Raw genomic sequence first — 14732 nt, 5'->3', positions numbered from 1 at the left:
AATAGTGTAACTATTTCTGCATCAGCCTCGTCTCCAAACCATAGCTGCTCCTTTGTCTGTACATTAAAGTAGTGGTCCATCATATGTTTTGGTACCACATACAGGATTGTAGGTACCTTTTACGTGATACTTGTAAGCACTACTGCACTTTTACACCATTTACCTGAATCATCAAATGTAAACAATAGAATAGAATAGGTCTTTATTGTCACTGTGACAGGAACAATGAAAATCAGGTTAGTAGCAAAAATACTTCATGTGCAAAGAGACTGTATTAAAATATCATAAAACTATACTGAAACTATATACTGAAAAACACTGACAATATACACAATCTAGAAATACTAAAATATACAAAAAGCCATGTCTATATTAGATATTATATATAGATATTAGAAATATGTACAACATATAAGGCTATATACAGGCCAGACATTATTTTATTATTTCGTTCTTTTTTTTTTTATTTTATTTTCCAGCATCCAGTTGGTGTGGTTTCTCATGTTTGACTGTTGTCATCAATCTCTGATGATGTCATTGGTTGTTAGATGAGTAACAATTGATGTACCTGTAATACAACCCATACTGTTCCTTTGTCTGTAGATTGAAGTAGTGGTCCATTATATGTGGTGGTACCACATACAGGATTTTAGTCACTTTTACCTGATAATTGGATGCACTACTGCACTTTTACCCCATTTACCTGAATCATCAGACGTAAACAACAGAATAGGTCTTTATTGTCACTGTTAGAGGAACAATGGAAATCAGTTTAGCAGCAAAAACACTTTCAAGTGCAAAGAGACTGTATAAAAATATTATAAAATTATACTGAAACTATATACCGAAGAACATTGACAATATGCAAAACTACAAAGAAATACTAAAACATACAAAAAGCCAACTCTATTCTACAGATAAACAAAATATGTACAGCATATAAGGATATGTACAGGCCAGACATGATTTTATTATTTATTCATTTTATTTTCCAGCATCCAGTTGCTGTGGTTTCTCATGTTTGACTGTTGTCATCAATTGCTCTGGTAACAAATCTCTGATGATGTCAGCATTTAAGCATCAAAACATTTCATTACTGGTTAGATGAGTAACATTTAATGTACCTGTAATACAACCCATACTGCTCCTTTGTCTGTAGATCGAAGTAGTGGTCCATTATATGTGGTGGTACCACATACAGGATTTTAGTTACTTTTAGCTGATAATTGGATGCACTACTGCACTTTTACCCCATTTACCTGAATCATCAGATGTAAACAACAAAATAGGTCTTTATTGTCACTGTTAGAGGAACAATGGAAATCAGTTTAGCAGCAAAAACACTTCAAGTGCAAAGAGACTGTATAAAATATCACAAAATTACACTGAAAATCATTAATATACAAAAAACTACAAAGAAATACTAAAATGTACAAAAATGCAAGTGTGTACAACAGCACAAGACAGTGTACCCCAATACAATAGAAAAAATAAAGAGACAAAAAATATAAACAAGATTGTTAAAGTGGCTAAAGTGACAAAAATAGCAATAATAATCATGATGAAGTAGCAAGCGTGCAGTAGGTGACTTTTTACAAGTGTGCAACATACAAAAAGCCAATTGTATTCTACAGATAAAAGAAATATGTGCAACATATAAGGAAATATATAGGCCAGACATGTTTTTATTATTCATTGTATTATTTCTTCATTTTATTTTCCAGCATCCAGCTGCTGTGGTTTCTCATGTTTGGCTGTTGTCATCAGTTGCTCCAGTTACAAATCTCTGATGATGTCATTTGGGTATTAGAACATTTCATTGGTTGTTAGATGAGTAATATTTAATGTATCTGTAATCCAACCCATACTGCAGCAGTTTTCTGTAGGATCCAGTCGTATGCGGACCTCCTCCTGTCTTTAATAGTTGTACCTTTTTTTTTTATTCCGTGTCTTACGAGCACTCTCTAACACTTCTCGAGTGACACATAACCTTTATGAGCTCCATAGGGTTACAGTGGGAGGGGCTGGAAATGTTAAAGGGTGTTTGTTGGAGAGTCACGCCACTTTGTCAGCAGCAGGAATGTCGGAGAACCAGTAACAGTAAACGGCAGGAGTTTCAAACTGGAATATACAGATGAACCAGATCCATTCAGTTCCTCAGGTCCTGAAATAGGCTCCAGCTTTAGAAATATCACCTTGTGGCTTCTGTTTATATGAACAGAAATGTTTTATGGTGGGAAGATTTCCTACACTGAAGCTGTGAAGTACAGTTTTTTTTTTTTTTTTATTAGAGCAGTTGTATTTTATGGTACTTTACACAAACTGCACTACAGTTTGAAAAGTTTTATTTCATTTGTTTGACTCAGTTATTCTGCACATTAACATTACTGGTACAAAACATAATGAGAAAATAAGAAAGCAATCAATATATTATTACAGATGTAGATATATGTTGTATTCTGTGCATTATTTCTATTAATATGAGGTGTTATGTTTGGGGTTAATGTGAGAAACTGATGGTTAGTATTTGATTGTTGATCACACTGAGGCTCTGTATCACTAGTCGCTTTTCCATTGGAGATCTGTGCAAAACTTTACTGATATGTACTAGGCTAAATGTCGAAAAAACAGAAGTGCATAATGTCGGTTTTTCCATTACATCACAAATGCGATAATTTGTTTATTTGTCACCGCGAGATTACACGGGAAGTCATTCCATAAACATGGCAATGAACGTAAATATGGTGTTGATTTACAGATATCTTCATTTTTATTATATATTACTCCTCTATCTCATACTAAATTAAAAAATGATTGGGTTTCCTGGTGTGTCCACACATACGGCAACGTGTTTCTTCTTCTTCTTCGCTTGTTGTAATGTACGTCAACATCTGTTTTTTTAATTCACCTGACTCTAGTTGCGAAAAAAGGTCTTTCCATTTCAGTTTTGCATGATATACTATTTGCGCTACGCCCGAAAAACCACCTCTTGCCAGCACAAAAACTTTTATTGAAAAATGAGACTTTGGGCGAAATTGTCATTTTTCCACTAGGCAAATTTTTATGCGCAATTTGAGGGTCAGTGGAAAAGCGACTACAGATACTTTGCCTTTAGATATCACTCTGCTGTCTCTAAGTCCTACTGGAACAGTTTTATTATTGTTTTGTTAGCTGCCTCTTACTACACATTTTCAGTATTACAAAGAGAGACTGCAGCTGTGGCTCAGGTGGTAGAGCAGGTCATCCAATGACCAAAGGGTTGGCAGTTTGAATCCAGGCTCCGACTGTCCACATGTCGAAGTGTCCTTGGGCAAGACACTGAACCCTAAATTGCTCCCAGTAGAGTCTGGCAGTGCCTTGCATGGGCACCATGAAGGTGTATAAATTTCAGTCCATTTACTGTTTACAAAGATCCAAGCACACAGTACCAGTGTGTGGTTATTTCCTCCTAGAACGCACTGGGCTGGTGTGTGCACTCGTTTGACCTTTAAGGACGTTTTGGTAAATTCCTCACCTGTGTGCAAACTGAACTCCCACTCTGCAGTTGGTTGTTTGTCCAAGTAGAGTCAGAAAAACCAACCCCTTGTGGCTAAGTGAAGTAAATGTGCGGCACTGCTGTTGACTGGGTTAGGTGGACTTGTTTACTGGGCTGATACCATAAGGAAACTCGAGACAAATTACCTCATTAGACCAAACAATCCACTCCAATAATAATTGGATTTAATTAAAGGCTCTTCCCTTGGACAGTCTGTCTTTCTCCTGTAGGAACTATTTCATGGAGATGAATTTGTTTATACTATTCAAGGGCCACAGAACAATATGTTTAAAGCCCATGTTGTTTTATCTATTTTAGAAGCTCTTGGCACCAGAAGCACAAGAAGTGAGACACAGTTGTTTTATTCCGAACAGTTTTTACATTTGTTTTCATAGAAGCCCATGTTGCATCAAACACCTTAATGCCATTTCATGTGCAGTTTATGCAAAAGAATTAACATTTACAAGAAAGAAAATGATTCTGCCACAGATCTTTACATGTATATTGATAATTACAAATCGACACTGCATTTCTGTCAGTTAGTGTAATAAGTGTAATATTGCACTACTTTTTTTACTGTGTTTTAAAGTCCGATTGGAATCTAAAATGGACTGCAGACATGCTTTTAATGGGGTCACCAGGAGATACTGAATATCTCTTACAATGGACAAAAACTCCCCAAAAAAAGAAGCTAAAACTGAACATGGGTATTATTAATATTACTGATCAGTTTTAGCTGTGACTGATATTCAGACGTTCCCTCCTTAGCTCATTTATTAGATGAATTTGGTACCAAATGTCATTAAAGCTGTAGATGTTCATTATATATTTTTTTCTTTTGTAATTGTACGTTCCAGTGAGACACTACGTTTGTCTTTTGGGAATCACTGCTCTAGTGTGGTGATATTTTTAAACACCCATAATGCTTTGGGATGATAAGGCTGTCTTCATTAATATGTTGACATGCTGCTTACAGATTTATTAATAAGCTCAGTATTGTGGTCCACACCTTGTTGGTATCTGTGTGTCCGCACACCCACGGCAGCATCACCAGGCCCCAGCATCAACCCTTCTAAGCCGATTATGTTACTTAGGAGAAGATGACACCGTAGTCTGGCGTTTTCCACTGCACGCTGCCAAGGCCTGCTCGGCCCGTCCATGCTGGACTTTCATCCCATATGAAATTTGGAAAGTGCCACACGCTCTGGTACAAAGTTTTGTGTCTGCAGTCAAGTTTCTGCACAGTAACCACAGCCACGGTAATGATAAACCAGAGTGGTGTAGCAGGTGGGGGGGGGGACAGGGGGGGTTGTTCGTGTAGTTTCAGGTCGAGTGTTGGAAATCACCTGAGCAAGGTATTAAAAAATGTTTTCCTCCAACAAGCTTATGTGCCAAGTCTTCGAGGCATAACAGCCGGAGACAAAGATGCAGATGGAGTGGCCAAAAAGAGAGGATTAACCTGATCACACACAGGCCAAAAGGAAGTACAGGCACAGTGCCCCCGCCCCCTTCCCCCCCTGCCACGACACCAAATATGGAGGATTTATGAAAAAAACTGGTTAACTGCTGCAGACCTGTGTCACTGACGAAACAGTTATTCGATTAAAAACATAAACAATTCAGAGGAGCACAGTATGATTAGTGCGTAGTTAATAAATGTCCATAAGTAGTCCGACATGGAAAACAAATAGCCGTAATTATATTAAGCAAAACTGTAGTCCTGCCGTCTATTAATCAAAATATCCTCACTGCACATTAATTAGCGGAAAAAAGCCGATACGTTTAGTCTGAACAGCGGCGGCTCGTCAACCGGAGATAGGAATCACACAGAATAATTTTATGAAAACATGAATATTTAAATCAGTGTGATGCAGCCCATGAGTACCGTGTATAATCTGCATTCAAGTCCAGTTTGAATATGTTTTCAGTCGTTTAGTGAGCAGTGGAGTCACGTGTTTGCTGTTTGGGGTGCAAAAATATGCGTCTAAGGCTCTGTGTTTACCAAAGGCACTCATTATAAATCGCGCATGTGCAGTAGACCCCCTCCAATAAAAGAGATATGCAAGCATCTGGCCACAAAAATTTGTTCTTAAGCACCACCCGCAGGAGTAAACGTCACATCCCGAAAAGTATCAAGACCTTCCTCAGAAATGCAATGTCACAAGATGGTCTAAACTAGGGGTGAACACACTTTTTCGACTTGACCTACTTTTACAATGGCCAAGATAAAATGACATACATCCACTGTATATTAATATATATCAGCTCAACTCAGCATGTAATACTACTGAGACATACGCTAGCAGCTAGATAGCTCAGTGGGTAACACTACTGCCTTTGATGCTGTAGACCAGGGTTCAAATCCTGGCAGGGGTGGTAACGACAAAAACTTTACGTGGCCCATAAGCTAACTACTATGTTTCTAATGTCTTGCCATCTAATCGCACGACCTTCACTGCTGTCTAAATGTATTGTCCATATATCAGTGGAAAAGACACTAGTGCCTGATTTTAACAATGGAGTCTTGGAGAAATTTGCACGTTTGAAGGGTAGACAGGTGAAATTTACATATGAAATGTTCTTTGTTTTTTTGTTTTTTTTCTAATGTTTGTTTACCCCATGAACACGTCCTCTACTACTGAATGGAAACATTTCTGACATTCAAATCCATCTCAAGAGAGCTCGTCCGGGATTTGAACCCGGGACCTCTCACACCCAAAGCGAGAATCATACCCCTAGATCACAGGTGTCAGACATGCGGCCCGGGGGCCAAATCTGGCCCGCCAAAGGTTCCATTCCGTCCCACGGGATGAAAGTGCAAAAATTAACCCGAACAGTCAAGGTTATCAAAATCATTTTGGTTCAGGTTCCACATACAGACCAATGCGATCTACAGTAAAAATAACAACACAATAACCCATAAATCATGACAAGGACAAATTTTCTTTGTGAAAAATTATATGGAAAAAAATTTAAGTGAAAAAATAACATTACACAGTGAAAATATTTACATTTACAAAAATATTCCTTCACAATAAAATGCAAATAAATGCATAAATAAAAACAAAGATGAACAACCTGAAATGTGTAATTTTAACAATATTCTGCCTGTTACTAAATGTTTTGTGCATTTATGGATCCACTGTGATCTGTAGTTGTGTTAATAATAAGAGATGTAATATTGTAGAAATTGTTCAACTTCCAAAGTTCCAAACTCCAAAATTTTAACAATATTCTGCCTGTTATGTAACACTGTGTGTAATGCACATGTATAAATATTAAGTTGAGGCATAACATTGTTAAAATTGCACTAATTTTTCAAATGAAATTCCAGTTTTTTCAGGTTATTTACATATTTTTTTGTTAAATGTAAATATTTCCATAATTTAATTGGGGTTTTTTTGTACTAAAACAAAAAGAAAAACTTGGATTTGTCATTATTTATAGGTTATTAAGTCATTATTTTACTGGTCTGGCCCACTTGAGATCAAATTGGGCTAAATATGGCCCCTAAACCAAAATGAGTTTGACACCCCTGCACTAGACCAACGAGCCACCCTTGATACCCTGTGATGATGATGAACTGGCGAAATGTCCAGGATGTACCCTGCCTTTGCCCGTAAGTAGCTGGGATAGGCTCCAAGCAACCCCCATGACCCTAGTGAGGATAAAGCAGGTTCAGAAAATGAATGAATGTTGTTGGTTTTTTTAAATTTATTTTAATTTTAATTAATATTTAAAAATAGTCTCCCTGTGTTTGCATGGGTTCTCTCTGGTTATACTCCTGCTTCCTCCCACCATCCAAAGACATGCACTGATAGGTTAATTGGTCAACCAAAAATTACTCCGTGTACCCCGTCTTCACCCATATTTAGCTGAGATAGGCTCCAACGCCCCCGCGACCCTAGTGAGGATAAAGCAGGTGCAGAAGATGAATGAATTTTTAAGTAGTGGTGCAAGTGTGTCAGCATATCCTAGAGTTGATATGTGGTTAAAGTGCATGTGAAAACTGTAAACTGCGCCCCATCAAAAAATAATTTCACCAGCCACCACATAGTCTGAAATACACATTTATTACAGGTTTGCTATTTAGACTAAAAAATATACCTAATTATAGAATAAGCTTAATACGCTGTAATTTGGAGAATGAAATGTTCTTTTTATCATTCCAGAAGGAGTGTGTGTTCACACAACGGACAATAAGATGTCAAAGAGACAAGTCTTTACAGTCAGCACCTTCACCCAAAACATGCACAAAATCTGAAGTGATGTCTCTTGTTATTGTCGCGCCGAACACGCTGCGTCTCTGCCAACACTGCTGTCAGTTCATATTTTTATCAGATATGGGTTACATCCTACAAAGATACCAGCGTCATCCTGAAATCAGATAGCAGCTGTTGAGAGTGAAGGGCTGCAGAGTGAACGTGGCCTGGACTGAGACGATGCAACATGAATACTGACGACCGACTCCCTCTGCAGGTTTAATTCCCCCACCCCCACCACCACCCCCTCCCCTTGGCTTCGTCCCGCCCACCGTGCTGCTGCAGGACCTACTCATGGATTCATGGCACTTAAACATTTCTCACCATTAGCAGCCGCAGTTACTTTCACCCCTTTTTTAATCTGGACGTTTTCCAAGACTCCGATGGTTTTGCATGCGGCCGTGGTGGCTGTGACAGAACTGTTGATTTAATGCTACACTTCCCTCTCCTTCTGTTTTATAGGATCAGAGTTAAGAGTGGCGCTCAGGGAACGTCATGTTGGTCAGTTCGCTATTCCTTCACTTTAGTTTATGCAATAAACGTACATGTTTAAGGTCAGTTTATGCTCTAGACCAGGGGTGTCAAACTCATTTTAGTTCGGGGGCCACATACAGCCAAATATGATCTAATGTGAGCCAGACAAGTAAAGTAATATAAATAATAGGAATGATAGGATAAGAACTTATAAATAGTATCAACGCCGAAGTTTTCTCTCTGTTTTTGAGTGAAAAAAAGTAAAATTCTAGAATGAAAATGTTTGCATCTACGAACTGTAATTGAACATAACATGAACAAATATGAACAACCTGAAAATACTTAAGAAAACTAAGTGTAATGTTAACAATATTACACCTTAGTTTATCATTTATACTTGTGAATCACAACTTATAGATCACAGTGGATCTACAAATACACAAAACATTTAATAACAGGCAGAATATTGTTAAAATTCCACATACTTCTCATAAGACATTTCAGGTTGTTCATATTTGTTTAGGTTATTCCTATTTTTTATAATAGGCTAGTCTGTAAATGTAAACATTTTGATGCAATTTTACTTATTTACTATAGATAATATTGGTCTGAATGTGGAACCTGAACTAAAACGAGTTCAACATCCTTGACTCTTATTATCCTCTGTATTTTCCATGTTTTCAGTGAAAATCAGGTATTTTCCTGTATTTGATTTAGTAATTATGTAGATGTTTATAAAAGCTCAGATTAAAGTTTAGGGTTATTATATTAGAAACAGAGAAAACTGAAGGAAAAAATGCAAAAAAAACCCCAACAAAAAACATTAAATTATGAAAATATTTACATTTGAAATTTCTTGAGGAAAAATAAGTGCAATTTTAATAATATTATGCCTCAATTTATCATTTATATAGTGATTTTTATTTTTTATTTTTTTTTACACTATACAATGAGTTTTCATTATTTATAATTTATTATGATAGTATTTTACTGGTCTGACCCACTTTAGATTGAATTGACGTAAAATGATTTTAACATCCTTGATCGTTAATATCTTCAGTATAATTTTTGCATTTCACAAATTCATCCCACGGGCCGGATTGGACCCTTTGGTGGGCCGGATTTGGCCCCCGGGCCGCATGTTTGACACCTGTGCTCTAGACTGTGTCAAAGAAGTGGACGTACCCACTGTGATGTCACCCATTAGTTTGTTGGTAGCCATTTATGTAGCAATTTTGGTATTTTATCCATTAGCAAGCCTTTTTGGAGCCGCAAGTGAGCATTATTGGACAAGAAGGTGAAGCTTTGGAGGAGGAAGGGGTGAAAATCAAGCTATTGCTAATGCTACCTCCTGCTGCTAACCCCACCCCCCTTGTTTGAACATGTAAAACATTAAAAGGAAAACAAGTACTATTGCCAGGATTCAAATTCAGGTCTCTTACTTCGTAAACTGTTGCATTACCTACTGAGCTATTCGTTCACACGTGCCTCAAAGCTCAAATGTATCTGCCCCAACGCTCCTTTATGGCGTCTATTGGAGGGGGGTCTACTGCACACACACTATTTATAGACGAGGGTCTATATGGTTAAGGGAATTAAATCTAAACGAGACTAAAGTCTAATCATGAAGAGACAACTGTCTGTTCAAGCAGCATTTGGGTCGACATGAAAAACAAACAGACAGCCACAGAAGGTATGGAATGTATTATTATATAGTGGGAACTATAGAACTGCATAGACTGAATATTAAATATGTTTGAACACAGCCAGTGATTGAGTGAATCATACACAGTTGTCAAACATAGGTCTATACCTCTACTAGATCCTGCTATTTCTCATTTTAAATTATCACCGAGCCCAACCTTATTAAAGCCAACGCTTTGCTTTAGTTCCACATTCGTGAGGTCAAATTGTATTCATTTTATTAGTTTATGATAATAAAACAAATATAGTTTTATGTGATTTGAAGCATTTGTTTTGCTTTGCTTCACCCCCTTGAACCCCCACTAGGGCTCCGACCCTGGATCTGCCACTGTAACACCATAACACACTGCAATATTATGGTATGAGGTGCAATTTAATGTCTTTGTCCTGGACATTGTACTGAACTGAATATTTTTGCATACTTTTAAAATACAGAAAGTATAAAGATGGACCAGTTGTTGAATAGAAGCTCAAGCTCACAACTACACATGGGTGATAAATCCTCTCTGTTGCTATTAAAAGATACTAATGACCCCTGTGTAACCGTAGATAAAACCTGGGCTTTTAAAATAGATTAGATCTAAGCCAATAACATTTGTTACATAATAAGATGCACTACTGAAGTACATAATGGGAGATTGCACGTATCAGATGTTAAATTCTTAAAAATGCTTCCACTGAAATGAATTTGGTCGGAGCTTTTGGTTTTAATCGTATGCATTTAAGTTGGAGTTGAACCCTCACCTACAACAGTTGGCATCTGTTGAGACAGATGGTAAAAGTCGACCTCAGCAGGTTTGTTAATAGCGTCAAGTTAATCTTTATTTCAGAACTTAGGCTGCTTTATTGTGTCACACATTTCAAGAAATGAAGTGCTCTTTTGTGTCTTTTTTTGGGTGAAATCAGATGCAGTTTGCCTTCCTTCAGGGCTGTCTGAACGTCTGAATGTGGTTCCTCTGTGCTGTTTCTGGGTGGATTTATATTTTGTGTGTTTGGCTAAAGGAGAGGATTTCTCTTTGCGAGGTATTGTTTCCTTCATTCCCTTGTGGTCAAGAGGATTCGGGGATTTTTATGCTTTGTAGAATTCATTTCTTAGGATCAGACGTTTTTTAAAACAAGTGCAATTCAGCAACTGAGGAAAACAAGCCTGGTAGCCATACTCACATATTTTTAAGCAAAAGAAAAAGTGTGGGTACTCCCAGTGTGCGTCAGATTCTTGGCGAACTTTTATCTTTTGGAAGTAATTCTGATGGATCCTGGTGGATTGTCTAATATCTGATGGTTGGTGGTCTGCAGTCATGATAAGTTTTAACACAATGCCAAAAGGATGCAGAGTTGTAGTTTGCATTGTAAACTTTTTACTGTTTTTTGTTTTTTTTTTTTTTTTGGTGTTGGACTCCAGTGACATCCTCCTGCTTCTGTAAGTGAAGAACATGCAGCAGTTGAGCAGAGAAAACTGCTGCCGAAATAAAAATAGACTGAATAGACTGTTGGAAACAGATAAAGGCAGCGACGGTGCCAGCCCCTTTAACCACTGGTTAAGTCGGTGTCTGAGCGAAGGCCACAGCGACGCACAGATACACCCTGCTCTAATCACATGGAGTAACCCTGGCACCCCCCCACCCACCACCACCCACCCCGGCCCTAAACACTGTGTAGAAGACTGGTTGTCAACTCCACAGGCACCGACCTAGTTCCCTCAGTTAAAGGTCGCATGTCTTTGTCTGCTCAGTTTATGTAGATTTCACCTCAAATATAAATGCAGAACACGAGAATGTAACGGTAAGACATGTGACACGAAGACAAAACAGTACAACGGTCGTCATGTCTTTATGGCACCACTTTGGCCCAGGTTTGAGCAGGTCCGACAGCGGGGCAGCCTTCCCATGAGCCTCCGCTGTGGTTTGACCGCCGTGTTGTGGCTGCAGTCGGAGGAGGAGGAGGCAGCTGGTGTTCCTATTAGACGGTATTAGCTCAGTGCCCTCAGCCACACATTTATCTGCTGCACTCATTTGCAATGGAAAAAGCAAAGCCGATTGGGCCTGTCTGCCGGCCGAGGATGACGAGGCTGGAGCAGAGTGAAGCCGAGCAGCTCCGTCATCACCCACTGTGACGGCTTTACTGCACAGTTTACATTCATATATAATGAAGCCACGGGACACACGCTATTTATGACACAGGTTGTATTTATCGCCATATTGTCCCTTTTATTTGCATTATATAGAGGTTTCTTGTTTTAATTAAAGCCTCTTGCGATAGTAAAAATATAAAGACGACATCAAAATGGAGTGTCTGATCAAATTTCCACTAAAATCTGAGTTTAAACAAACCACCCTTAACCACCTTGTCCGTCTTAACCCATAAAGACCCAGTGTTACTTTTGTGGCTGTTCCCAAATTAATTTTTCCCTCTTTTTAACCTTTCTTTAGTGATTTATTATAACACTATCCTCTGTATTTTTAACTTTCTCAGTGAAAATCAGTTATTTTCCCGTATTTAATTCACTGATCATATAAATGTTCATGAAAGCTCATAATAAAGTTGAGGGTTATCTTATCAAAAACAAAGACATCAGAAGAAAAAGTGACTATTTTAGCAAAATCTATCATTAACCAAGCATAAACTGAGTGTCTCCATCTACTGTCATTAATCCAACTCCATGGGTTTTACTGGTGAATCAATGCTGTAGAAGATGACGGTGTTTCCACAGTAACTATGGAGCCACTGAACATCCAAATCTGATGACCATGAAAAGATGATAAACTGTATTTTACACCAATTATTTACATGTATTGATAGGATTAGTGAATCAAACATTTTAGATCAGTAGATGCTCTTGGTTGCCAGTGCTTGTTTGCGTCTTTAAGGGTTAAATTAAACCCAGTTTGACCAGTTCACCAGTGTGGACATGGAGCTGCTCTTTGGTCCAGTGACAGATGTGTGTGTATGTATAGAATACTGCTTATTGTCTCCCAGAAGGCATAGTTAATACTACTTTATACGGGCTGAGGTATAAAACAGATGTATATTTTTTCAGTGGATTATTGTTGTTTTGATTTCTTATTTTTATTTGAGACAATACAACAGTCCACGGATCAGCTGAAAGTATCCAAGTAAACAGCGTCTTGGTGCCTCGACTCGTATTCATTCAAGAAGCTTAGTCTTTGCTGAAGCATTAAAGTCTTTCTCGCAATCATCTGTCAGATGCTACTTTAAAAGGCGCTTTGTTGCTCACTAAATATACAGAATTTCTGACACTGGTAGTCAAAAGTAAGCTTTTTTTGAGAGACAGAAAACTCAGACTAATGATTTTGTGTGATCTCAAAGACACAATATTGTTTAAGACACATATTTATCCATCTTCTTCTTCTGTTTCCGCTTCATATTTTAACTGTTTGAGTTTTACACTGGGTCTGAACAGTTGAAAATAATCAAGAGTCACAGTAAAAACCAAACATGAAATAGTTGCAGGGTTTTTTTTTACTTATCATTTAGCTCTGTTTTACATTGTCTTGTAAATGTTTAAGAGAAAAAGTAGTAGTCTGAAGAAAGTCTGAGCTGACATTTACTGAGTTTGAGGAGTTGTGCTGATGTAACCTTAAGTAACAAGGACATAAATGGAACTCAAACCAGAAAAACGCTGTCATCATTAAACCTGACGTGGTGTTGATAGAGTCGTTCTCTGATGTTTGTTCTCCATCCTCCTTACTGACTTCAGAGTCTCTCTAAGCCTCGTATTATTTGTTACCTCCAGCCAAACTTGTGTGTGGGAACCTTGACGAGGTGGCAGAACCAGAATACACAGCAGTTACGGAGTGAAAAACACCCCAGGGTGCCGGGTGCTGACATTCTTGTACTCAGTAATGTGGTGCAGCTCTTTATTGTCAACTAACATGATTTTTTTTTTCTCTCACTTTCTCATTTCAGTCATTTCAAGGCAGTCAAGGAAGAGCCTATCTGTTTAATTCAGTGTAAGTATGAGCCTTCTACCTACATTCATACACGTGTATTTTACTCTTTGGTTAGTCTGGGATCAAACACTGTCATCTACATGTGAATTTGGACGAGTAACGTGAACTCCCAAGTCATTTATCTGTTGTCATAAACTGTGTTCACTTTGGATTAACTTACGTGAGTCCACCAGACGATGATCGTAAGCCACGTTTCCTCTGTTTCAACATTTGTTTAGTCATTTTACAACCATAGTGTACGTGAGTAGCTCATTTATCAACACAGTGCAGCTGCTTATTGTGGATGCCAGAAGAAGATGTCGGCATATGCAAAAGAGTTCTGTTGATTTATATACACAGTAGAAGTGAACAACATAGTATAGGTGTGCAGCGCCATGGTAGCTTAGCATTCTGTGAGATGTATTTAAAGAGTTACATTCATCAAAGGTTTATCACAAAGATTTTATTGTTTTTCCACTCTGTAAGACCTCATATGAGATCACAACAAAATATTGATATTGCAATTTTTTTGGCAAAATATGTTCACTAGATTTTGACTAAACTTTTGTAACTAGTGTGTAGATATTTTGGCATCATAAACCTGTTTTCCTGGGCTGGTCAGAGCCAATGCCTTGAAGGGAAACCAAACATAGCATGTGCTAATGGGAGCGGCTAGCAGCACTCCACATCTACTAAAAATTGTACAGTTATAGCGATGAACATTGATTCTTCATGCTTCTACCTCACCTACAAACCTAGACGAATCTATACCATGACAAAATGATGTAGCTCTGTGGTGGCTCTTTA

The 14732-nt window shown here is 38.0% G+C and overlaps 1 protein-coding gene across 2 annotated transcripts in view; it reads left to right on the top strand.

Moving 5' to 3' along the window:
• ypel1 (yippee-like 1) overlaps positions 1 to 14732 on the top strand; it is a 46459-nt gene that overhangs the window by 19712 nt on the left and 12015 nt on the right. For both annotated transcript variants that reach the window (XM_030143628.1, XM_030143627.1), the window contains exon 3: positions 13903 to 13946. In XM_030143628.1, coding sequence (XP_029999488.1) covers positions 13903 to 13946 — 44 coding nt within the window. The remainder of the gene's footprint in view (positions 1 to 13902; positions 13947 to 14732) is intronic.

The sequence above is a fragment of the Sphaeramia orbicularis genome, chromosome 9 (assembly GCF_902148855.1).
Source record: "Sphaeramia orbicularis chromosome 9, fSphaOr1.1, whole genome shotgun sequence".
Taxonomy (NCBI): Eukaryota; Metazoa; Chordata; class Actinopteri; order Kurtiformes; family Apogonidae; genus Sphaeramia; species Sphaeramia orbicularis.
Note: the sequence above shows the minus strand (reverse complement) of the source record. Positions and strands in the feature narration are given on the sequence as shown.